Below are 24,558 nucleotides of genomic sequence, written 5' to 3' on the forward strand. Positions count from 1 at the left end.
CATCGGGAGAAAAAATGGTGCAGGGGAGAGAAAAGACTCTGCCTTCCATCACAGTGAGGAGGAGATTCGCTGTGATGGATGTTTGTGTAAATTGAATTGTTTGTATGTCTTGTAAGAATTGTCTCTGGTTGTATGGCTGTGGAAACTAAGTTTCGTTTGAGCCTCACTGAGGTTCAAATGACATGTAATAAATATTCAATAACCCCCCCCACTACTGGAAGGAAGTGGACGTTTTGGAGTGGGAGCAGAATAAATTTACCAGAATGCCTGCCTGGATTTGAGGGTATTAAACAATTGATTGTTTTCTATGGAGCGTTGGAGCATGAGGGGAGACCTGATAGAAGTTTACTGCACTGTGCGAGGAATAGATCGGGATGAGAGTAAGTATCTTTTTCCCCAGAGTGTAAATGTCAAAGAATGAAGGGCATAGTGTTTAAAGGTGAGAGGAGCAATGCTTAAAGGAGCTGTCAGGGCACTTTTATTTATACACACAGAGATGGTGAGTGCTTGGAACACGCGGTTGGGTGTTGTGGTGACATTTAAGAGGCTTTGAGTTAAGCGAATAGATATCATGTGCAGACAGAGATTTGTTTAACTTTGCATCCTGTTCGGCATGGACATTGTGGGCCGAAGGGCTTGTTCCTGTGCTGTACTGTTCTATGTAAATGGACTGTAACAGTTCCAGAATGTCGTACACCACCTTCTAAACACACATATGCTGAAAAATGATTTATTTTTCATTTTGGTATTGAGTTTAAATGAAATGCTTTATGTGCAGGGGATTTTACGTTTAAATCACTGAAACCCAATTAAAATAAACGGAATTATTATGCTGCTTCTCAACTGCCCCAGTCACTGCAATTTATAGTTTAACTCACCGTGGCATTTATAACAAAGTAGCAAAAATTAAGCAGACCGGGTGTTTAACCTCCCCCTCCCAACCCCAGTCATTTGACATCAGGAAAAGTCGACAGGGTTGGGAGGTCTTCCATTTGCCAAAACTCAAACAAAAGACATTTTTCTTCCAGCTCACATTCCTGTCAGCACCTTGATTTAATTGATGGATGGGGAGGGGCCTGTCACGCAAGCAAAGAGTGGGAGGGGCACAGACTACACATGTGTTAGATATTTAAGATGCGGCCTCTGGGCCGTCTCAAGACTGCTTACGTTTTTTTTCTGAAGAGGACACTGCAGGGAGACTTTGCTAGCTCAAGCAAATATAGTGCTCATTGGATGAAGTGTGCACAAGAGGAACATTTTTTTTTAAGTGTTACGAGTCAGCCCTTTAAAGCACTCGGTCAAAGAAGTCGAACAGGACTCCAGTGCTTTTGACAATCTGCTGCAAAGCTTTAGCAAAAGTAACCAAACAGTGGCAAGTGTTTCAAACCCAAACGTATAGAGTGCTGTTATTTCAATAATCACAAAAGAATGCCGGACAAAATTTTCCTCTGGCCTTTACTGTTAATTTTTCTGCTCTGCAACTTCCCTCCATGCTACAGCCGGGCTCAGAAAGCACCCCGGAGAAGGGGAACGGCAGGAGGATTGAACCTTCTGAAGCTTGCCACCTGTTGCGAAGAGGTGAAGGAGCTGAAGATTCAGGTGGCCAACCTGACAGGCTTTGTCGCTGAGCTTAACAGGAAGCAGGAGACCGACTGGATAAATGTCGTCATGCAGATGATGGAAGTCGAAAACAACTGTCGTCAGATTGAATCTCGCATTACAGAAGCTGAAGGAAAATACTCGGAAGTGAACAATAGGATAGACATTATTCAGCTTCAGGCAGCTCAAACTGTTACAGAGACATCAGCGGGTAAGTGATGGAAATCGGGAGAAGGAGATGTTATTAAACACATATATTCTCACGAGGTTCAATACTGCCAAGCATGACCCTGTAAATTTAAGTTTTAAAAGGTGACGAAAATAATCGGTAACTGCCCTTATTAGTCAAATTTGAACAACTTAATTATTTTATATTGACTTTAACCAAGTAAAATGTTCCAAGACACTTAAACGGATCGTTAACAACATTTGACAAATGGAAGCCACATGTTAAATTAATAAGGCACAGCTGTATAAAATGGTTTGGGAATTTACCATTTTCTTAAATATGACCCTATTCAAAATCATAAATAATTCAAAGGCATTCAAGGATGTCAACTATAGTAAAGGAACAATCAATCAGGCATCTGCATGGAACTGAAAATAATAATCACCCTTCGCCAAATCATTTCAATGCTTCCGAACGCACTCACCCCAACTAAGTTTGACAAAGGCTCCACGAGCCTTTTGAAGTTAATACGGTTAAAATAACGTTTTCCTACATTTGTCAGATTCCATTACTCTACAAATAGCTAACTAAACGGAGTAACGAAGTTTTACTTTGTGATTCAGTTTACATATTGTTAGTTCAACATTTGTGGGTTACCATACAAAACAAAATTATACTTGATGTGAATTATTTTATGGGCAATAGATTCAACTGTGATATTAATTGAAATGAAACTTCTCAAGATAAATGAACAAATGATATATTATGTTGTTCAATATGCCTTTTGAGAAATAATTATATTCAAACCATACTTTATTTCAGCTCAAACCCATGTGCACTAATCTGAACAGAAGCAACACATTCAAATATCTCAAACAATGTTACCCTAAATGGCCTGACATGTGAAGTCATCACATTGATTTTATTTCTGACCAACTGCAGTATGTACTTGCAATTAAAAGGGAAGACTGATTAAGAAGGTTATTTATTTTCCCTCTATAAGGCTAGACAGTGTCTTAACAGAAGAAAGCCTTTTCAAAAGAAATTGCAAATATAGCCTGTGTCTTTAACAAGTGATTGAACTTAAATCCAAGTTTAATAGCAGACTGCAAGCCCCAAGCCCTTATGTTGAACAATATTATCATTAATGTGAGCTAGCATTATCTGGGTAATAATCACAGTTGTTCTTCTATTCATCCACCGGGCACTCTGTGAAGCAAAAAATAAATAAATCCCAAAGCATTTAGCTTTGCTGAGCTATTGTGAAGTAGCAATTACTGGTAATGTTAAAACTATGTGGCAACAGAAGTGCCCCCTGCACAAGAATTACAGGTTTAATAGAGCTCATACTTGCACCCTGTAGCTATAGATGATGGATTACAGGTTTAACAGATTAGATGCATTTCACATAAGTAACTTTTAGTTGGAACTCAGGGTTAGAAATCTGCCCACTGTCATATTTAAAGAAAAACGTGTTAAAGTAACAGTAACTACTGCAGATTTTATTTTGTTCTGTTCCACTGAAGGCAAATCATCAAAGTGACAGAGGACAAAGTTGTACCCTAGTGTCACATGGAATTTCCTCAGACAGATGTCTAATCAGACAAGAAACTTCAGGGGTAATAAATTCTCACAAGCAAGCCACTTGGCTTCTCAGTCACAATCTGAAAACAATGCACAAATCTTTTTATCTTTGCGTTTTATCTTCAATGAACCGGCTTCAAGAGTTGGGAGCTCAGAGAGCAATTTTCTTAGTATTTTTAGGATTCGTGTCCGTTTGAGAAAGCAATTTCAATTATCTTCTCCCTTTTACAGTCAACACCAGGAGTCTGCAACTTCTGCAACTATGCTGCACCCTGCACTGATACAGTGCCCTCAATAACGTTTGGGACTAAGACCCATCATTTGATTTATTTGCCTCTGTACTGCACAATTTGAGATTTGTAATTGAAAAAAATCACATGTGGTCAAAGTGCACGTTGTCAGATTTTAATAAAGGCCATTTTTACACATTTTGGTTTCACCATGTAGAAATTACAGCAGTGTTCAGGGAACCATAATGTTTGGGACACAGTAATGTCATGTAAATGAAAGTAGTCATGTTTAATATTTTTATGCATATCCTTTGCATGCAATGACTGCTTGAAGTCTGCGATTCATAGACATCACCAGTTGCTGGGTGTCTTCTCTGGTGAAGCTCTGCCAGGCCTGTATTACAGCCATCGTTAGCTTATGCTTGTTTTGGGGGCTAGTCCTCTTCAGTTTTCTCTTCAGCATATAAAAGGCATGCTCAAATGGGTTCAGATTGGGTGATTGATTTGGCCACTCAATAATTGACCATTTTTTAGCTTTGAAAAACTCCTTTGTTGCTTTAGCAGTATGTTTGGGATCATTGTCTTGCTGTATAATGAACCACCGGCCAATGAGTTTTGAGGCATTCGTTTGAACTTGATAGGATGTGTCCACACACTTCAGAATTCATTATGCTACTACTATGAGCAGTTGTATCATCAATGAAGATAAGTGAGCCAGTACCTTCAGCAGCCATACATGCCCAGGCCATAATTTGTCTGTGTTAACAAATTCAAAACAGCTCATGGTGGTTACTCCACAGCAGAGGGTTTGATCAATGTCCTGGGCAGCATCAACTCTCACCCAATAACAATAAAATGGTCATTAATCTGACTGTGGACTGTTTGCAAATTCTCTGCTGTTTCCCTAAATGAATATTGAATGCCAAAGTGACCAATTGTCACAGTTGAATCTATCCCTCCAATTATTTCATCACTCCAGCACATAGTGCTATTTTTGTTGCCAAAATGACTAAGCCACTTCCTTTTTCTTCAATGATGAAAATATTTGTATACATTTGCTCTACAGAATCTGATTCCTAAGCAGCAGTGTCCTGCCATAATTTTGGCATCTCGATTTTATCCGGTTGTTCTAAATATTACAGAAATGACATATCACCATTAACCATGCTTCACCGATCTCAGTTTGGCTGAATTTAGAATGAAGTTCACCGGTTTTACAAAATACACAATCAACCTGTTCAGAGTAGAAAATGTGAATGCCAGAAGACCATTAACCATAACAGCTGTTTCAGATCAGTAGAGTCCCGACCCGAAACGTCACGTATCCACGTTCTCCAGAGATGCTGCCTGACCCGCTGAGTTACTCCAGCATTGTGCGTCTATCTTTGGTATAAACTAGCGTCTGTAGTTCCTTTTTATGACAGTTGTTTTAGCCCTTGGATTTCTACATGCCTCTGATTGAGACAAACTTGATTTGTTTGACTCTGTTGCTGCTCTACTGAACCCTCGCCTGATAAAAACTCAAATCAACAGGTAATTCAGACATCCTCATTCAATCAAAGCAAAAACCGCACAAGGCAAACACTAAATATCATGCTTCCTGAAACACAGAAGCAGCAAACTAGAGTTGATACTGCATTTTCTACATGCTTCACAAGTTTACAGAGTGTACCTCGCAGTTATTGAGCAGGCAGAAGAATGTCAGTTATGTATACACAGGTTCATACAAGGAGCACAATTATCTTGTCTCATAGATGGCCCCTCAGCTCCATCCAACCTAAACCCACATGAACATAAAAGAACCAAAAAGCAGAGTATAGACACTGGAAAACTGAAATAAAACAGAAAAAGCTGGAAGTACCTTGTAAATCAGGCAACATCTCTAGGAAAACAAAGTTAATCATTCAAATTGATTTTTTTTTAAAATCTGAATAATTCCGTTGAAAGGTCAGAACCTTTTGATTACTATTCAGGAACTAAAATTTAGATTTAGATTTTTAAATAATTATCGCATGCATAAGACTTAGCTCAGCACTGCTTGCTCAAAGTTAAATTTAAAATAGGCCATGTATCTTTATTCACCTACATCTAAAGCTATTAGTAAACAGGCATGGCAGTAGCATCATTAAAAGTGCAGACATATTATTAGATGGGACTTTTGGATTTGTAAAGATAAAATAATTAATTTGACACTGGCCCCAAAATCACCAATGTTATTTTGATATATTCTGCTGAAAGCACATTCCCATGAGTGTGGAAGGAAAGTCAAATTAAACTAAGAACAAAAAAAAAAAAAATCAGGAATAACAGGTATCTTAACTGAAAGGTGGAATCCAAAATGCAACCCTTTAATTTCAGGATAATAATACTAACTTATCGGAAAGAAAATATGGATAGGTGCATGACAATAAAATAAATGCAGGCTTCCCCCATGCCTGAAGAATGGGTTGGATTCCTAAAGAATATTTTGTCATTCAAAAATTTATACAGCAGTAATTCTTTAACTTCCGCCAAGGAATACCAATAGCTTTTGATGCCAAAGTCATCAGAAGCTCGTCAATCTCCTCCCAGTAAATATGCTGTAAATCAAAAGCAAACCATGCTCTCAGTCTGAGAAGCTGAAAGATATGCATCAAAATGTTATTGGCAAATGGAATAGTGCAGATGGTCAAGAAAATGCCACCACCAACAACACATTTTAAGAGATATGTTTCAGACTCTTTAACATTCAGACAATCAAAAGGGCTGTTAAATGCAGAGATTCTCATGGATCTGTGCTCGAAAGATAGTCTCCAAATCTGTTCCCTCTGTTTTGTTGCAGACAATGATGCCTTCATAAGACAACAAATTAAATTAAAACAAATCCCTTATTTGTAGAGATTTGTAAAGTGAGTGTCTTCCGACTGGAGGAGACGTGTATGTAGAAAATTACAAAGTGACGGACATACATACCACATCTGTGGGTATTCATCGATCCCCACAGCTAATAAATTAATTGGAGACATTTTAAAATTTGCACGGTTCTTGAATTGCTTTCGTATTGGTGTATTTAGTCTGGCTTCATAGACAGTGGCAGAGCATTCAACAAAAGAAGGCTTCTTGCGTGAGTGGGCTCCATAAATAAACAAGAGAGTTTTTACTGCTCCAACTTGGAAAAGTCCATATGTGTCAGGAACGAAACTAAAACACTGTTCATAAAAGGTCACTGTATTCAATGTTGCTCAAATGTGACTGCAATCTTGAAATGCTTCAATTTAAATCTCAGGGATTCTAAACCACTGAAGTAATCCCTAACCTTCTGTTTGTTTGCAGATGCTACGTATGACTGCAATGCACTGTACCAGAAAAATTACCGAATATCTGGCGTGTACAAACTGCCGGCAGACGAGTTCCTGGGAACTCCAGAACTTGAGGTGACCCTTTCCAAAATATATTTACTTCATATTCTTGTATGCCCTCTTTTGAACATGTTTGTGGCTGTTGAGTTTTAAATCAAGTTGTACTTGTACTGACTGTCTCTTGCAGGGCAATCATTATTCATCAGGTTTCATTTTAAAAGTTGCGAATATTGCTCGTGCATAAGAAAGGTCTCGACCCGAAACGTCACCCATTCCTTCGCTCCAGAGATGCTGCCTGTCCCCGCTGAGTTACTCCAGCTTTTTGTGTCTATCTAAAATTTAACAACTTACTTCATTTTACTGTAATCTATTTAACCTGAGCAAACATTTCCTATGATTTTATGAAGTTTATCTTTAGAACATTAACCATATCTTGCTTTTTGCCCAGGATCAGTGTTCTGAATCCAATCAGCAGTGCTGCGGTAGATACCCAGCGCTGGTAAAAGCTGCTTCTTCAGTCATTGATTTTTCTTCCACGTATCAGCGCCTTTCCCAAATTAGAAGAGTTGCCTGAATCGGTAGTCAAACCTATACTAAATAGTTAAACTTGTTGGAAAGCAGAAAACATGTTAATTCGTCTCTCTACCATCGTCTGGGTAACTAGGCTGAACTCCACACTCGGCATAAGGTACCAAAGTGAACTAAAAACAATGGAGAAGGGTCCCAACCCAAATCATCAACTATCCATGTTCTCCAGAGATGCTGCCTGCCCCGCTGACTTTGTGTCCGTTTGTGTAAACCAGCATCTGCAGTTCCTTGTTTCTGAAAATTTACCATGGCTGCTATTAAACTTTTCTAATTAATTTGTTCTGACAAACTGAAAATTATGAAAACAAAACTATATTTCTAATGTATATATCTAATTCATAACACTCAATGGAATGCCCCGAATAGAAAATCCATTTCAAAATTCTCCATGTGAAATCAAAATAATATTATTGGGCCACTCAAGCTTGGACTGAGCCGCTGAATATTCTCAATTTCTTAAAATAGTGAAACACTTCCTGTTCTATTGAAGTATGCTGCCTATTTTTACTCAAATCTTGTTACAGGTGTACTGTGACATGGAATCTGGAGGTGGTGGCTGGACCGTTATACAACGTCGCAAGGCTGGCCTAACCTCTTTTAATCGTGACTGGAAACAGTACAAACGAGGATTTGGGAACATACGTGGGGACTTCTGGTTGGGAAATGACCATATTTTTCGATTAACCAGACAACCAAGCATACTCAGGATAGACATGGAGGTAACTCATCCGAAATTTCAATTCATTATCCCGAATGTTATTCCAAATTTGCTTCTTTGCGCATGAAATGTTCAACTTGTTAGTAACAAGAATCTACAACTTAAATATGTATCCAAAAACAAATTAAATTAATGTGCTGGTATCAGCCTGTATAACAGCAAATAAACTGTGAAATGACTTCACCTGCATAAATACAGGACTGGGAAGGACAGATTCTCTATGCAGAATAAGCTGCTTTTCTATTGGCTATTAAATAAATAGCGATACATTATTAATTGGAAACTATAATGAGTGACACAGTGGTGCAGCGGTAGAGTTGCTGCCTTACAGTGCCAGAGACCCAGATTGGATTCTGCTATTGGCTTATCTTTGTGGAGATAGAAACATAGAAAATAGGTGTAGGAGGAGGCCAATCAATCCTTCGAGTCAGCACCACCATTCAATATGATCATGGCTGATCATCCAAAATTGGTAACCCGTTCTGGCTTTTCCCCCCATATCCCTTGATTCCCTTAGCCCGAAGAGTTAAATCTAGCTCTCTTGAAAACTAGATTGCACGTTCTCCCTGTGACCGCGTGGGTTTTCTCCGTGTGCTCTGGTTTCCTCCCACATTCCAAACAGATGCAGGTTTGTAGATTGATTGGTTTTTGTAAATTGGACCTATTGTATAGGATGCCAATGTGGGATGACATAGAACCAGTGTCCGGGTGATCGGTGAGCCCAAGGGCATGTTTCCACACTGTATCTCCAAACTAAACTAAACAAGTATCTCTAAACCCAAGTATCTCTAAATGTGAATTTATATAATCAATAAAATTCTCTGGTGTACTGGTGTATTAGTCTGTATAAACTGCAAATACATTGTCAAATGGCTTAATCTGTAAATTACAGGACTGGGAAGGACAGGCTCGGTATGCAGAGTACAGCTATTTTTCAATAAGCAACGAAGTAAACAGCTATAAATTACTAATTGGAAACTACAATGGGACAGCTGGACGGGACTCCCTCAGGTACCACAACAACACAGCTTTCAGCACAAAGGACAAAGACAATGACAAATGCGTAGACGACTGCGTACAATTCCGCAAAGGTACGTGCTAATCGGTAAACAACTCGTCATTTGGCACTGGCACTAATATCTATTTAATTACACAAGGCAAACAAAAGGGTATTCAACATATGTTGGCAATTCATGAAATGTGATCTGAGAATAAAAACCGTATTCTCACATAATTTAAAAAAAATCGAATTGAAATATATGACAGAATTTATATCTTTCACAATATAATAACTTGGAATTCTTTTAACTACAGGAGGTTATTGGTACAACTGCTGCACAGATTCTAATCTGAATGGAGTTTACTATCGCCAAGGGTACCATACCCACAACTCTGATGGCATTACATGGTACGGCTGGCATGGTTCGAGTTATTCACTCAAGTATGTGGAAATGAAGCTTCGCCCACAAAACTTCAAGCCTTAAGACCTACAATATGCCCACGACTTCATTAATGAGAAACTTAAAACCGTCACCATTCATTGAAGGATTTGTCTTTGCAAAACCTTGGGCACCTTCATAGACAGTTCTTTGTCCTTTCACTAATTACACACAGATGGTTAGAAGCCCAAAAGAGCATCAATATAAAGTGAATGAAAAGCGCTAGAACCCACAATAGGTCTTTGCAATTTACAGCAAAATTAAATAAGTACGATTTTGGTGGGGGGAAATAACTACAGTAATCTCACTGTAGTCTTCAGTGGAATAAAATAGTGGAAATTAATTTTGCAATCTGGAAAACAGCTACTTTAGGAATTAGATACTATGTAACTCCAAAGAGTATATTGAAAAAACTTCAATATTATCTTAATTTTTTTTCATAATACATTTCAACAAAGTGAAATGAGTTGTTCTGCTTTCCCAGCAACCCAATGCCACATGTACATAGCAACTGGCAACTCCAAATCAAGTTTTATAAGAAAAATATTTTTTTCAGTAGCATTTTAGTCTTTTGTATCAATTAGATTATTTGGAAAGCGTTTGAACTGTAAGCACTAGACAAGATATTTACTCTGTTAAAGATGTTTTACAAATGCAAGTTGTTACTGTTTGTGATGGAACCTGAACTGATCAAATGTTACTCGTTTCCTCTTTGTTGCATCAAACTTGCATCAGAAAAAGAAAAGTATTCTCAAAATGTTCCAGTTAAAGAAGTGTCTATTTTGTATGTTCATTAAGAAGCCATATATATATAAACAATAAATGCAGTTCTTAAAAAAAGTTGTATTTTCCTTAAGAAGAAATGTTGGGTGGCAAAACTAGTTGTTATTTTATACTCTTCACGATAGGCTGTGGTTATTTCCTGAGACAGGGCAAATGTAGCCTAGTACATGCCCTTAAATAACTTTGCAAGGCAATCGCTATCCGTTAATTTCACAAATTGCCAAGATTTGGAAAAATAATAAAAATAAAAACCTGCAGGCATTTTCAAGAGGAAATTAAAGTTTCTGGCATCAAATTAAGATCATAGGATCTCAGCAAGATATTTGGTACAACTGTATACTCTTGTTTCCTTCTGCTTTAAGACTTCAATAAAGTAATTTAAGGCAATCAAAGGCATTTCTAAAATTTCTAAGACAAAATGAGATGACAAGTACCCTCATCTTACTCGGCCCATTCACATTTGCTCTCTGCAGTTTGATCTTAGCCCAGGGGCAAAGGCTCACCACCAACCTTTATACTTAATATTTGTAGTTCCAGATATAGAACTGATTTTCACATGAAAAGGTTTACTCACAATCTTCCGACCCACAGCAATGTGGTTGATTCTGATCTGCTCTTTGAAGTGGACACACAGTAGGGCACTCAGTTGCATCACAACCAATGCAATGAAGCAAAAGAAAAAATCTGATTGATCACATGGCATTAATCAACGTACCTGGCTAAGTTGCGCCAAGCTTTAACCCCACCCACCCTCTCAACTTGGCCACTTTCCCCTCACAAAGCTGGTGCATAAATATGGACAAATGCCCCTAATTACTGTTTGCCATCCTTCCTCTGCTCCAAGTGTTGAATAACACTGAGAAGAACCAAGGGCACCTGAAACTATCAAGGGCAGAGTACTCTGGGTGGGGAACTTCAATGTCCATCACCCATCAATAAGAATTACTTGGTAGCACCATCATTATCAAGTCCTGAAAGACATTTGCCACACTGGGTCTGTGACGAAGCGAACAAACTAACACAAGGGATGAACCTACATAACCGCACTTCATCAACCAACGTCTGTGCACAAGAGCATTGGCAGGAGTAGCCATCAAACAGTCTTTGTGGAGACAAAGACCCACCGTCACACCTTGTATCCAGCAGCAACTTAAATGAACATCACCCCAATCTATAACGTTATGGCCTCACTCCATCGTCATAAATAGTTTAATAAGAAGGTTAGGAAGCCTTTGCAGTAGTAGAACTAGGTGCACCTTAAAATCCAGCACCAACCAAATGAAGTGGAAATACATGCATGCTACATAGCATGCCATAGTCAGAAGCAAGCAGGCCAACAACCAAAGGATCAGATCCAGGTTCTGTGGTCTTACTGCATCTTGTTGGAAAAGTTGGTGGACAATTAAACAGACAACAGGAGATGACACCAAGAGCATTCCCATCCCCAAAGCTGGGGTGAGCTGCATTCAAGTGTAAAAGACAATGTTGAGGTAGTAGCATACATGTCCAGCCAGGTGTGCCAGGTCATTCCAAGATCTCCACTGCCACAGAAACCAGTCTTTGGCTAACTTGAGTCACACCAAGTGGTACCAAAAATGGTCGAGACCATTGCACCCTGCAAAGGCTGTGAGACCAGACAATATCCCAGTTGTATTATTGATGTCTTGTACAACTAGGAAATACCCATCTCTTGCCAAAACCATTCCATTACGGGCACAACGGGTGCATTTTCTTGACATGTGGAAAAATGTTTTTCACAAATAACATGGAAAAAAAATGCACTGGCTTCGCGTTTTCACCCAGCAAACTACTAACAATGACCCATTTCCTTTATCATCATTACTTTTTTGCATATCTTTTATTCATTGTTCTTTATCGCTTTACATCATCGTCTATATCTCTCGTTTCCTTTATCCCAAACCAGTCTGAAGAAGGGTCTCAACCCAAAACGTCACCCATTCCTTCTCTCCAGAGAGGCTGCCGTCCCCACTGAGTTACTCCAGCTTTTTGCATCTATCTTTGGTTTAAACCAGCATCCTGCACTTCCTTCCTAAACAAAAAAATAATAAATCTGGCTAATGACTGCCCAATCAATGTAATCTTCATCAAGCATGAGACAGGAAAAGTGCGATATTTTCTTGAAGACACGAGGAACTACTTAACTATTGAACAAAGCACAAAGTGCTGGAGCAAGTTGGCGAGTAAAGGGCCTGTCCCACGATGCGAGTTCACCCAAGAGCTCTCCCGATTAAAAAAAAAAAATCTAACTCGTGGTACATGTGCACAACCTTTTATCCGAAATTCCAAATAACGAAAAGCTCCGAATAGCAGACATTTTTTCGGTCCTTGAAGAAAGGTCCTTGAAGACGTTCACCGAGGGCGTCCCGCAGAGGTGACAGCGGAACCTCCGGTCGGTCCTCGAAGAAAGGGAAACTAAATCCCCATTCATAAAAGAGAAGGTGAGGGTATATTGCGCGGGAGGGTTAATAATTGACAATCTGCTGCTGCCTGCCCGTTGAGTTAAAAAGTTCCCACGGTAGACTCACGATACACAGTGTATCGTGAGTCTTGCGTGGGAACTTTTTAACTCAGCGGGCAGGCAGCAGCAGATTGTCGCTCCCTTCAGTTTCACCCCACCTACACCCCTCTGCTTCCCGGCCATGTGTGTGACCCCTTCCCTCCCCTCTCCAGCTCCCCGCCCATTGCACCGGAGCGGGGGCTTTGCACTGTCTTCATGTCGGCGATGCCAGCAGGTCAGTGCCAGTCACCGGAGACGTCAGGACCAGCGGGACACCGACCCCCAGGCCCACTGCAAGCACGGAGATCCCAGAGACCCACAGCCAGCAGCAGCCCAGCCCCGTTCCAACTCCAGAGGAACACGCTCCCCGTAGGGACAGAAGCTGATGGTGTGCAAGGTACGTCTTGTTCTTGGGGTTGCGGATGAGGGGGCGCAGCTCGGGCTGTGACGTCTCCGGCCACCCCCCTGTACAGGAGCTGAGACTGGGAACTGTACCGCCCTTGCAGGTGAGCAGGAGAGTGGGGTTTTTTGCAGTTGCAGAGGGAGGGGGCAAGGACGGTACAGTTCCCAGTCTCAGCTCCTGTCCAGGGGGGTGGCCGGAGACGTCAGGACCAACAGGACACCGACTGCAAGCAGGGAGATTCCACAGACTCACAGCCAGCAGCAACTCTAACCCAGCCCCGCTCCAACTCCAGAGGAACCCGGGTTGCGGATGAGGGGGCGCAGCTCGGGCTGTGGGCGAACTGCCACGTCGCTGTAGCGGCCCATCGGGGAGTGGGTTCCTGTTGGTCCTGATGTCTCCGGCCACCCCCCTGGACAGGAGCTGAGAGACGTCAGGACCACCAGAAGCCGCTCCCCGATGGGCCGCTACGGCAACAAGTGGCAGTTCGCCCACAGCCCGAGCTGCGCCCCCTCATCGGGACACCGACCCCCAGTCCCACTGCAAGCACGGAGATCCCAGATCAGCAACTCCAGCCCAGCCCCGCTCCAACTCCAGAGGAACACGCTCCCCGTAGGGGCAGAAGCTGATGGTGTGCAAGGTACGTCTTGTTCTTGGGGTCGCGCAGCTCGGGCTGTGGGCGAACTGCCACTTGTCGCCGTAGCAGCCCATCGGGGAGCGGATTCCTCTGGAGTTGGAGGGACAGGGAGACACAGCGGCTTTTGAGAATGGTGGGCAATCACTTCCAAAGTTCTGCCCACACAGTCAGTACACCTCTCCTACACTTGTCTCCCGCACTAAGATCATGTCGCAGAGAATGATCCCAGCCTAACCCTCCCTATTCTCTCCTATTCTGCAAGAACAAACTACATTGAAGACTCAAACTCGCGATCGAGTAACTGCCGGGATCGAGGCGCAAACTCGTGGATATGAGCCGAGCACTCTACCACTGAGCCAGCCGTTAAAATCTACGCTAAAAATCTTCCATTCCGAAAGCCGAAAAATTCCGAATTACGAAAAGTGTCTGGTCCCAAGGCTTTCGGATAAAAGGTTGTGCACCTGTACCTCATCACGAGTATTATTTTACTCCTGGAAATTTTTCACACTGTTGAAAAAACTTCACGAGTTTCCACTTTCCCCAAGTACCTGCCGTTAGCATTACGAGCCTCTACGAGACATCCACGAGCTCCGACGTACCCGCTACGTACTTACCACGAGTTTGATTTTTTTTTAAACTCGGGAGAGCTTTTGGGTGAACTCGCATCGTGGGACAGGCCCTTCAGTCAACACACAGTATGTGGAGGGAATGGACAGGTGATGTTTCGGGTCGGGACCTTTCTTCAGACTGCAGGTTCTGAGATTTGGAGCAGGAAAATGGCAGGGAAGGTTTTGATATTATGTACTTTGAGGAGATGAAGGCAGGTATAAAGATTTTAACTGAGAGCATGGTAATATCAAATCAAACTTTAATTAAGCAAAAGTCAGACCCCAGTGATGACAAGTTTTAGTTTAAAGACCAGTGGCCTGCAGCACAACAAAAAAGTCCAAGAGAGACAAGCGGTCTTGAGAAAGAATCAGATAAACACAAAATGCTGAAGTAACTCAGGGGGAAAGAATAAGTTAGATCATGAGGTAGTTTAAAAAAATGGGACGACTGGGATAAGGTATAAGAAGATAATGTTACACTGTGTTGGAAGTTTCAAGAGCATGATGTCACTCACAATTTATAGCATGAGGTGAAGCTGACTTCTCTCCTTCAAGGGAATTGCTAATTCAAGTTCCAAGTAGAAGAACTAAAAGCAGCAAGCAAGTTTAAGCAGCAACTCCTTCTGTAAATAAATGGCCTGAAAAGTTTAGGCCATTTTAGGCTAATTTCATGTAACTTCAAGTAAATATCGGTATTCTTGAAATTTTGTCATAGTCATATCAATCAACTTGCTATCTTGCTCCCAAGCAGCATGAAGACATTTTTCAAAGTCCATCTTCAGAGTTTCATTGACCGTTATACTGAACAGTCCCACAAAGAAGCTAATTTATTTCTCATTATCCATTTCTGACAGAGCCATCGCCTAACACATTATCTTTTTTTTGTGAGGATACTGATAATCTCACCATGTATTTTCAGCAATTGATATCTGGGTAGAAAGTCATATAATTTCACAACATAATGCACATTCAATGCAAGTCTCTTGGCAACATCTGTTTTAGCTGCGTGAGCACAGATCTGAAAATAAATCAGTTTTTTTTTAAAATAGAGAAACTTATACATCTATAGTAACACATAAAACTAAATCTGCTGAAACTCTTATTCATCATTGCATGCATTCTCCCTTTGTTAAGTAATGGAACGAGAAACAGAAAACTTGTCTTGCCAAGAAATGAAAGAGATACTGGGAATGATGATGATGGTCTACTTATAATGCATTGCAATTTATTACACTCAACTTTTTTGGCAAGGCTTTAAATTAAGAATGGCATCATGAAACTGTTGAAAATTAACTTGATGGAGAGTAAAATCACCACTCTGCCTAGATGTGGGGTATAGTCCACAACAGAAATGACAAAGAACAATTTAGATGTACTATTGCCCTTTATTATATTACTTAAGGCTTGTCATCCCTGGAGAATTTTCATAATACATATATCCTCAATAAGCCATTGAGACAATTGACACTGTCACTGCTTGGAGAATCCTCGCCCCCATTTGTTTTACTGTAACATGCTCACTACCAACTACCTAGATTCTTCCCCCAGTCACCTCACAGTAACAGAATAACATGACAACCAGCACCTACTTGGGATGTGTCGATGATGTGTCCCCCAGAAGAGGGGGACGTAATGTGATCACGGGAAAACATGCAAATTCTACACAGAAAGCACCAAGAACTAAGAGGCACATGCACAACTTTGGTACCACAGTGTCAGTCTATAATATAGACTACTACAAGGAAATCTAAATCCACCACATACCAAGAAAAGGGCAAGTTTATCTTTTGGAGTCTTAACATTAGTTTAGCCCACTGTATTGTCTTGTATTGGATGAATGTTTATTGTCGGGGTATTTCAGGTTTGAAATAAGAGTTAAAAAAACAGAATTTAAAAGTGGTTTAAAAAAGTTGTTTTAAGTTACAAAGTTATTTTTAAAAGAAATAAAAACATATTTGATAATTGCCAATAAATATAATTGTATGCGGCTAACGCAGATTATTATGATGAGTTCCAAATGAGATTAACTGAACAATTTTCATGCAGTGAACTACCAATTCGCAATAAAGTATACCAGCCAAATTTCAAATACCAGTCAACCAGCTAACACAGTGGAAGTCTTTAATCATGAAGGTTTCAAAGGGCATTCAAAGGAAATAGAGTGCATGACTGAAAGCAAATTTTGATTACTTATGGATTCAAATTATTTCCAAAATAAACAAAATGAGAACCTGCAGCATGTTACACAGGTTACTTGAAAGGTGAGTCAAGTGTGTGACTGAAACATACTTCAACTTTAATGCATTAGGAGTATTGCAATGCTGTTGGTGCTTGAGGGCTTCAGATGTCTGGCTAAATTAATAATATCTTCTGCACGTTTGATTCTGATATAAACATTAAATCCCAATAATATCAAGCAGCATATAAAATTCAAAAGCTGCCATGCAGTTTTTGGTCACAATTGTATACACAAACTGTACTTGTGGAAACTAGAATTGAATGAAAGCTTTGTCAAGACGTCTTAAAGAAGGGGAAACAGGGCTAGTTATGGTGGCCATACACCGGTTCAGATCGCAGGCCACCCTCCCAAGCCAATTATATGCCCCCCCTCCCAAGCTCGGGTATTCTTGATAAGGAAACACAGAGTGCTCACTGGTAAACATTCTGGGACCAGAGGCAGTATAACTGAGATGGCAAGGACAATTTGTAGGAAGGAACTGCAGATGCTGGTTTACACCGAAGATAGACACAAAATGTGAGAGTAACTCAGCGGGACAGGCAACATCATTAGAGAGAAGGAATGGCTGACGTTTCAGGTCGAGACCCTTCTTCAGACTGAAAGTCATGGGAAAGGGAGTTGAGAGATATGGAAAGGTAAGGTGTGAAAATGACAGATCAAAGCAGACGATTATAAGGCTATGTGGAATGGTTCATTGTTAGGGGAAGGTGACAAATTAATGTAAATGTTTGTTTGTTTTGTAAATAAAGTTATTTTATCATAGAAAGGAAATATGCAACAAATATAATATCGTAGTGCAGAGGAACAAAGGCTGCTTATTGTGTTTGTTCATGGGTTCTTAGAGGGGACAGATTAATAAGATGGTTAAAAATGACGGCTTTCTTCATAGGCAGGGCATTACATAAGAGAAGGGAACTGTATAAAATACCACTTCGACATGCCAATTGCATACAACCCTGGTCATATTCCAGAAACCTGGGGAGTGAGGGGAGGAGGGTGCTGCCAGGATCACAAATTAATATCTCCAAGGAAATACAGGGTAAACTGGAGTTGTTTCCTTTGGAATCATGGCATCCAAAGGGGTTACTTAATTCAGGAGCATGAAATTCTGATAGGGTATGTAGGATGGACCCAGAGACACAGATTTGTAGTTAATTTAGAAATTAAAAAGACATTCAGGACATTTAAACCATACTTTGACATGTACTTAAACAGCCACTATTTGCAGAGTTGTAGATTTTATGCTGGATAGTGGGATTAGATTTGGTAGTTCTTGAAGCAGTACAGAGATGACGTGCTGTGAAGCCTCCGTGTGTGTCATTATTTTTTGGTAATTCCATTATATCTCATCAATGACAAATAGTTTCCTTCGCTAAATTCTGAATACTCACAAACAGAAATTTAAGACGCATTTAACAGCCACTCTTTAGTTATGCCTTTATATGTTTTACACCAGATCTCTGCAGTACCTTCTCCTTCATCACCTTAAAAAGCAGCAAATTAAAGGCCAGTTTTAAAGTTGCATAATCTGGACCATTAATGGAATATAATGTGGAAAAAGTCAGAGAAAAATAATTATGAATACATCTAGCAGAAATATTATTGCATGAGCACCTAATCTCCAGCATGCATACTTTGCAAATCTGCAATACTAATAAAGTTGCCGCAACGTGCAAATTGTTAATCACCATCGTTGAATCAACCTGCTGGTAGAATTGACTTCAATTAATACAACTCCTAAGAAAAACAAAGTGAATTTTTTAGGATGTTAGATTGCGTTTCATTTAAAAAAATGGAAATTAGACACAAACTTATTGCTCATCACAAGCTATCTCCCATTTTCAATGAGCTTTAACGGGGGAAAGCTATTCGCTCCCGTTCATAAGAAATCATTAAGTTAATTTATTTTTACCTAGAAAAAACAAAATAATCAAAACTCATTTTAATAGTTTCCTACTGACCTTTCAATTAGATTTATTTAGATCTCTAAACTTGAGGGTAATTCTTCAAAGATACCAAAATGAAAACTAAACTATGCAACATATTTCAAACAATGTACTTTTAACCACTTTAAGAGTGGAGACATTTTCCAAATGTAAGTGCATAATTCTCAAGAGAGAAGGAAAGGTTTGAAATCTGGTTAATATAAATGTAATGTAAAGACAACATGTTCTGCTTTTAAAATCATCATTTTACTTACGCAGCTGCTTTTTTAAATATCTGTTTTGACAATGAATATATTTTACTCAGTTCACATTTTCAGTTTAGATGTAGAAATTCAGTTTGTAGATTTAAATACGGAACACTTCTTAGGCAATGCTATCATTAACTAGCTCCACTTTGACTAAAGGTATACTGCCCTTAACATGGAATCGACAGCATATAATGGCAAACCAGCGGGGAGTGGAAACAATACTGTACAACCTCATTGTGGGCGATATTCTACTGAATAAAATTGTACAGTATTGCTTTCACTCCTTGCTGGGTTGCCATTATATACAGTCAATTTTGCATAGAGGACAGTACCAATTATGTGCCTCAAGCAAATCAATTGTTAAGGTTGCAAATTTCAAATATGCATACTTTTTTAAGCTGCAACCTCAATAATTACAACCTGGAATCTTTAAATTGAACCCGTTTCTCCCTCTCTTCAATATGTGCAACCTGGAGACTTTACTTGAGGACGAGTGCTGGAAATTGGATACGAGTGGGCTACAATATAGGCTGTATTGCATTCATCTCCTGTCTCCTGTCAGTAATAACCACTCCATTGACTCCAGATGGGCTGGATATCAAAAGCCAAATGCAGTTTTACATTTTTATTTTCTCCAGGTCCAGTGTGGTTGGCCAGTTTATCTTCCAAACCACAAAGATGTTAATCATAATTGTCTTTCGGATCAACTGCTGCAAACAAAACCAGAGTACAGTAACATGTGTGGCATTTTAAACAAAACAGCTCTACCTACCTAATTAATGATTCAAGAATTGCAGGGCAAGGGCCTTTCTGGAACTCCAGCTCTTTATAATGCAAGGCTTTGGCATATGCACGACATTTAGCTGCTCTCTCTCCAAGGAGGACAATGCCATTATCATCTCTCAAAGGTAGAGGCCCCTGATGAAAATGAAGAAGTTAGCCAGTTTGCCAAGATTAAGAAATTGATTTGTTCTTATTATCCTAGTACAGATTTACAATTAGCAAACAAAAAATAGTAGGAATTAACAGGTTTTTTGGGGGGGGATGCTAGAATGCAAGTAGAAGGAACCTGCAAGAATCAGAGGTTATGCCACAACTTATTTTTAATCTACATCAATGACAAATGAGGGGCTGTATGGAATGTATACAATTTGATACAAAGCTAGGAGAAAGGCAAGCTGTGAAACAAGATAGAAGCTGTAAAGGAATTATAGACTTCCTTAGCAGAAAGACTTTAGTCGAAAGAAATTATGACATTGGTAATGAGTCAGAAAACATTTTTTGCCAATCTTACCATATCGCAGTATATTAAGAAGCCAAGTACAGCAAGCAGCAATGACATCAAAAGGCACATCAAGCTTCACTGTAAGTGGATTGGGAGTATAAAAATAAGGAAGCCTTGTTGTAACCAAGAGGCTTTGGTGAGATTTTACCTCGAGTGCCAGAAACCAGTTTTGGTTTCCTACTTGCCCAAGAGGGCATGCAACAAAAGTGCACTTGAATAGGTTAATAGGAGAGCCCATGATTAGAGAAGGAATATAACAGGCCTATATCTTCCAGAATTTTGAAAACTGAGATGCATACGTATAGAAATTATTAGATCCTGAGAGGGCAAAAGCACAGATACTATTTCCCTGGCTCGATTGACTGGAATGAGGGATTATGGCTTCAGGATGAGGTCAGCAATTTAGAAGGGAATGGAAGAAATGACTTCACTCAAAGTGTGCAAGATCTTGATTGAAAACATGTATGCTTGATTGTAATCATATCGTCATTTCTTTGACTGGATACCATGCAACAATAAAGCTTATTACTCTACCTTGGTACATATGACAATAATAACATTAAACTAAATCTTAAAGATAGAATAGAAACATAGAAAATAGATGCAGGAGTAGGCCATTCGGCATTTCAAGCCAGCGCCGCCATTCAATATGATCATGGTATATCATCCAAAATCAGTACCCCGTTCTCCCCATATCCCTTGATTCCATTAGCCCTAAGAGCTATCCCACCTCCAAGGAATGTGAGCATTCAATGCGCATTTTCACCAAAGGAATCGAGGCATTTGGAGATGGGCAAGGAAAACAGTGCTGTAAAAGTTCTGCCATAATCATACTGTCAATAATAAAGCAATGATAAAAATAACTAAACTAAACCTTAAAGATATCCCACCGCTGAGCAATGTGAGCATTCAATGAGCATTTTCACAAAAGGAATCAAGGCATTTGGATAAAGGCAAGGAAAACAGTGTTGTAAAAGATCTGCCATAATCTTACCGAGTAGTGGACAGGCCTTAAGATTCTCCATGCTCTACTAGCTGCGCCACTGCACTGCCTGTATTTTGATAAGCGTGAACATTTATAGAATTTGATAAGAGACAACCTTTCCTTGGAAAGTGAAATAAAACTGACAGATTCTGGAAATTTGACATAAAACAGAAATAGCTGCAAACACTGCAGGTCATGCAGCATCTGTGAAAAAAAGAAACAGAAATGACATTTCATGTCCGAGAATGTTATCTTTGCTTCTCTTTCTGTAGATGCTGTTGGACCTGCAGAGTGTTTCCAGCATTTTCCGTTTTTGATTTGGCTTCTCCTTTACCTTGTCACTGTGCTCCATGAACTCAGCCAGGTTAAGCAGTGTTTGCGTGACCTCAGCAATGTCCTGGGAAATTAAAGCTTGCTCAATACTTCTGATCAGCTCATCTTGCTGAGATTCATGCAGTTCCGACCAACAGGAGAGGAAGGCTGCATTAAACAGGTCCCTGTATTACAAGAAAGTCCAAAACGTTAACATGTAGTGAGAAAAACAAATATCAAAATATTTGTTCACTATAATTAAAAAATGAAAAATTAGAAATGTAGTTTTAATCAAGCATTTTTTACTTATGCTTACAATACAGGAGACTGCCATTTAACACATTGGGTCCATTCCAGTTCCAAGAGTAGTAATCCCTTTGGTCCCATTAACGTTATCCCTATTTCCTTGTATCCTTCCAAATTTATTTATGACTAATTTATTTCCCTCTTACTATGGGCACTGTGTGGACTGATTACTCTCCAAAGTGGCTAATTTCCCAGTGCAAGCCTAGACAGAGACTGTTAACTGTTCATTCAACGATGGACGGCAGTGTCAAAACCAGATCGGACCCAGATTTTTCACTGTGGCTTGGAAACTTTGGCATTTTTTCACCGAAAATATATAATTGCCTTCCCAGACTGAACCTCCAACCCTATGCTAGCTCATTTTGGCTTAAAAGAAAACATCAGTGCATAAACATTAGCCACATTACCTCAGGTTCAAAAGCAATAGGGTTCCACATTGGTGTTTAAAGTTATTGCCTTCTGGTACGAGGTAAAAAAAAGCTTACGGCTTCTGAAAAAATTATATTCTCTCATTGATAGCAGAATAATTTGCAAAGGTTACTATAGAGAATATTCCAGAGCAAATTATTCAATAGAATAATCACCAATCTAATTCATATGCATGGCCCATTTTGCAATTACAACCTCATGAGTTATTTGTTGTCATGCAATTGCAAAGAAAGGATTATTTGGAATAATTTGAAATTTGGAAAATTAATAATCAGTAAATCTATATAAATGTACAGTATTGGTGAAAACAAGTTGCTGTATAGTCATTATTATATGTCTTTGTAAAAGTTGTCATAACCACATATTTATTCCAAAAACCTCTTAAAATATATCTTACCCACAATGAGAATCTACAAAATCACAATTTTTTTCCCTTTTATTCTTATTTTAGCCAACGTATTTAATTTGCTCTTTAAGCACCAGGATATTTGCATGGTATTACTTTCATGATTTTCACAGTATTACTTTCATGATTTTCACAAGGCTGTCGACACTGGGGACTCTAATAATACTGTTTGATGTGTTATATGGACCTGTGTCTGAAATAAAGCTTTAATAATACCACTGTGTGTCAAGTGGCAGCAACCCAAGTCAGCCCAGGGCAAAGGATTTGAAGGAAATAAAATTGATTCATAACGAAATCTGAAAATTATGGTCAGCAGATCACGCAGCTTCAGTGGAAAGAGAAATAAAGGGATTTTGACCTAAAATGGTAACTCTGTTTCCCTTTCCACAAATATTGTCTGACCTGTTAATATTTTGGGCATTTTGTTTCTATTTCAGATTTCCAATATCCGCAGTTTTTACATTTTCAAATTAACTCCACAGTTGATTTTTTTTTCAAATATAGGAAACTCTCGAATTAAGAAATGAAAATACGTGAAGCGAGGGAATTTATGAATTAATTTCTGCATCATTTTGAACAAAAGAATATAAGTGCAAGAGGAACCCACTCAACCCATCAAACCTGCCCTACCATTTTATATAAGAAAGAACTGCAGATGCTGGAACAATCGAAGGTAGACAAAAAATGCTGGAGAAACCCAGCGGGTGAGGCAGCATCTATGGAGAGAAGGTATAGGCGACGTTTCGGGCGTGTCCAAAGTCATGAGGAGCACACATGAGGTAAAAAGCCACAATCTTTACGCCAAGGTAGAGGAGTATAAAACTCAAGGGCATAAGATTTAAGATGAGAGGAGAAGGATTTAAGTGACTGAAGGGGTAACTTTCTCATGCAGAGAATAGTGCATACTTGGAATGAGCTGCCAGAGGAAGTGGCAAAGTACAATTACAACTACTACATTTAATAGACATTTAGATAGGTGCATGGAAAAAATGTTTGGAGGGTTATGGGCTAGCCAATGGCAAGTGGGACTAGATCAGTTAGGCAACTGCGTCAGCCTGGACCTGTTTCCATATTACACAGTTCCATGACTGTATGGCCACTATTTTAAATGACTACTATCCCTAATCTCTTAACTATGTCCACTAATTTGAGATTACCCTGTCCATGGACACACCCTAATGTCTACCCTTTAATCCTTTAGGATTTTACATAGTTTAACAAGAACATGCTTAATTCTTCCCATCTCCAAATAATTTATTTTGATTCTTTTACCAAGCTGAACCTCATTAATTGCTAATAACTTTTGTTTTATAATCTGACATAAATGTCTCAGATTTACTCTTTTCTCTTGCTAACAAATGTTTAAGTGCATGTTATTTGGAAGGAAGTGGGGAGATCACTGATAATGGAAAACCAGTTAGTGTCATCGCTGGTGATTGGTTCAGTCTGATCACAATCTTCATTGGGGATCACTTGGGCCCGAGGAATATCTCTAGTTCTGAGGTGGGCAAGAATCATTTGAGGGATCCACTGATTCCGCCACAAGTGGACTTGTTTATGCATGGTACCTGGCATTGAGAGTCAAGGACTTCAGTGCCTTCCCATATATCGTTACTTCACATTGAGCCGTCGTGGGCCAGGGCCACACACGTCAGTGAGGATGTAACACTCCTCCCAGGAGATACTGAGAACATCCTTGAAACATTTTCTCTGCCCTCTGATGTGCATCAATGTGAAAAAGTTGATTTAAGGAATGCTAATTAAATATTTGATCTGCATTTATGATCTACT

The 24,558-nt window shown here is 39.6% G+C and overlaps 2 protein-coding genes across 2 annotated transcripts in view; one reads left to right on the forward strand and one right to left on the reverse strand.

The window, feature by feature from the left end:
- mtor (mechanistic target of rapamycin kinase) overlaps positions 1 to 24,558 on the reverse strand; it is a 190,030-nt gene that overhangs the window by 97,852 nt on the left and 67,620 nt on the right. The window contains exons 27-28 of the mRNA XM_033048008.1: positions 21,649 to 21,811; positions 19,817 to 19,962 (exon numbers count right to left, since the gene is read on the reverse strand). Coding sequence (XP_032903899.1) covers positions 19,817 to 19,962; positions 21,649 to 21,811 — 309 coding nt within the window. The remainder of the gene's footprint in view (positions 1 to 19,816; positions 19,963 to 21,648; positions 21,812 to 24,558) is intronic.
- angptl7 (angiopoietin like 7) lies at positions 1,132 to 10,505 on the forward strand. Its single transcript, XM_033048009.1, has 5 exons — positions 1,132 to 1,810; positions 6,895 to 6,995; positions 8,033 to 8,227; positions 9,119 to 9,317; positions 9,541 to 10,505. Exons 1-5 carry the CDS (start codon positions 1,429 to 1,431, stop codon positions 9,708 to 9,710), a joined length of 1,047 nt encoding a protein of 348 aa, XP_032903900.1. The 5' UTR covers positions 1,132 to 1,428; the 3' UTR covers positions 9,711 to 10,505.

Source organism: Amblyraja radiata, chromosome 31 (genome assembly GCF_010909765.2).
Source record: "Amblyraja radiata isolate CabotCenter1 chromosome 31, sAmbRad1.1.pri, whole genome shotgun sequence".
NCBI lineage: Eukaryota > Metazoa > Chordata > Chondrichthyes > Rajiformes > Rajidae > Amblyraja > Amblyraja radiata.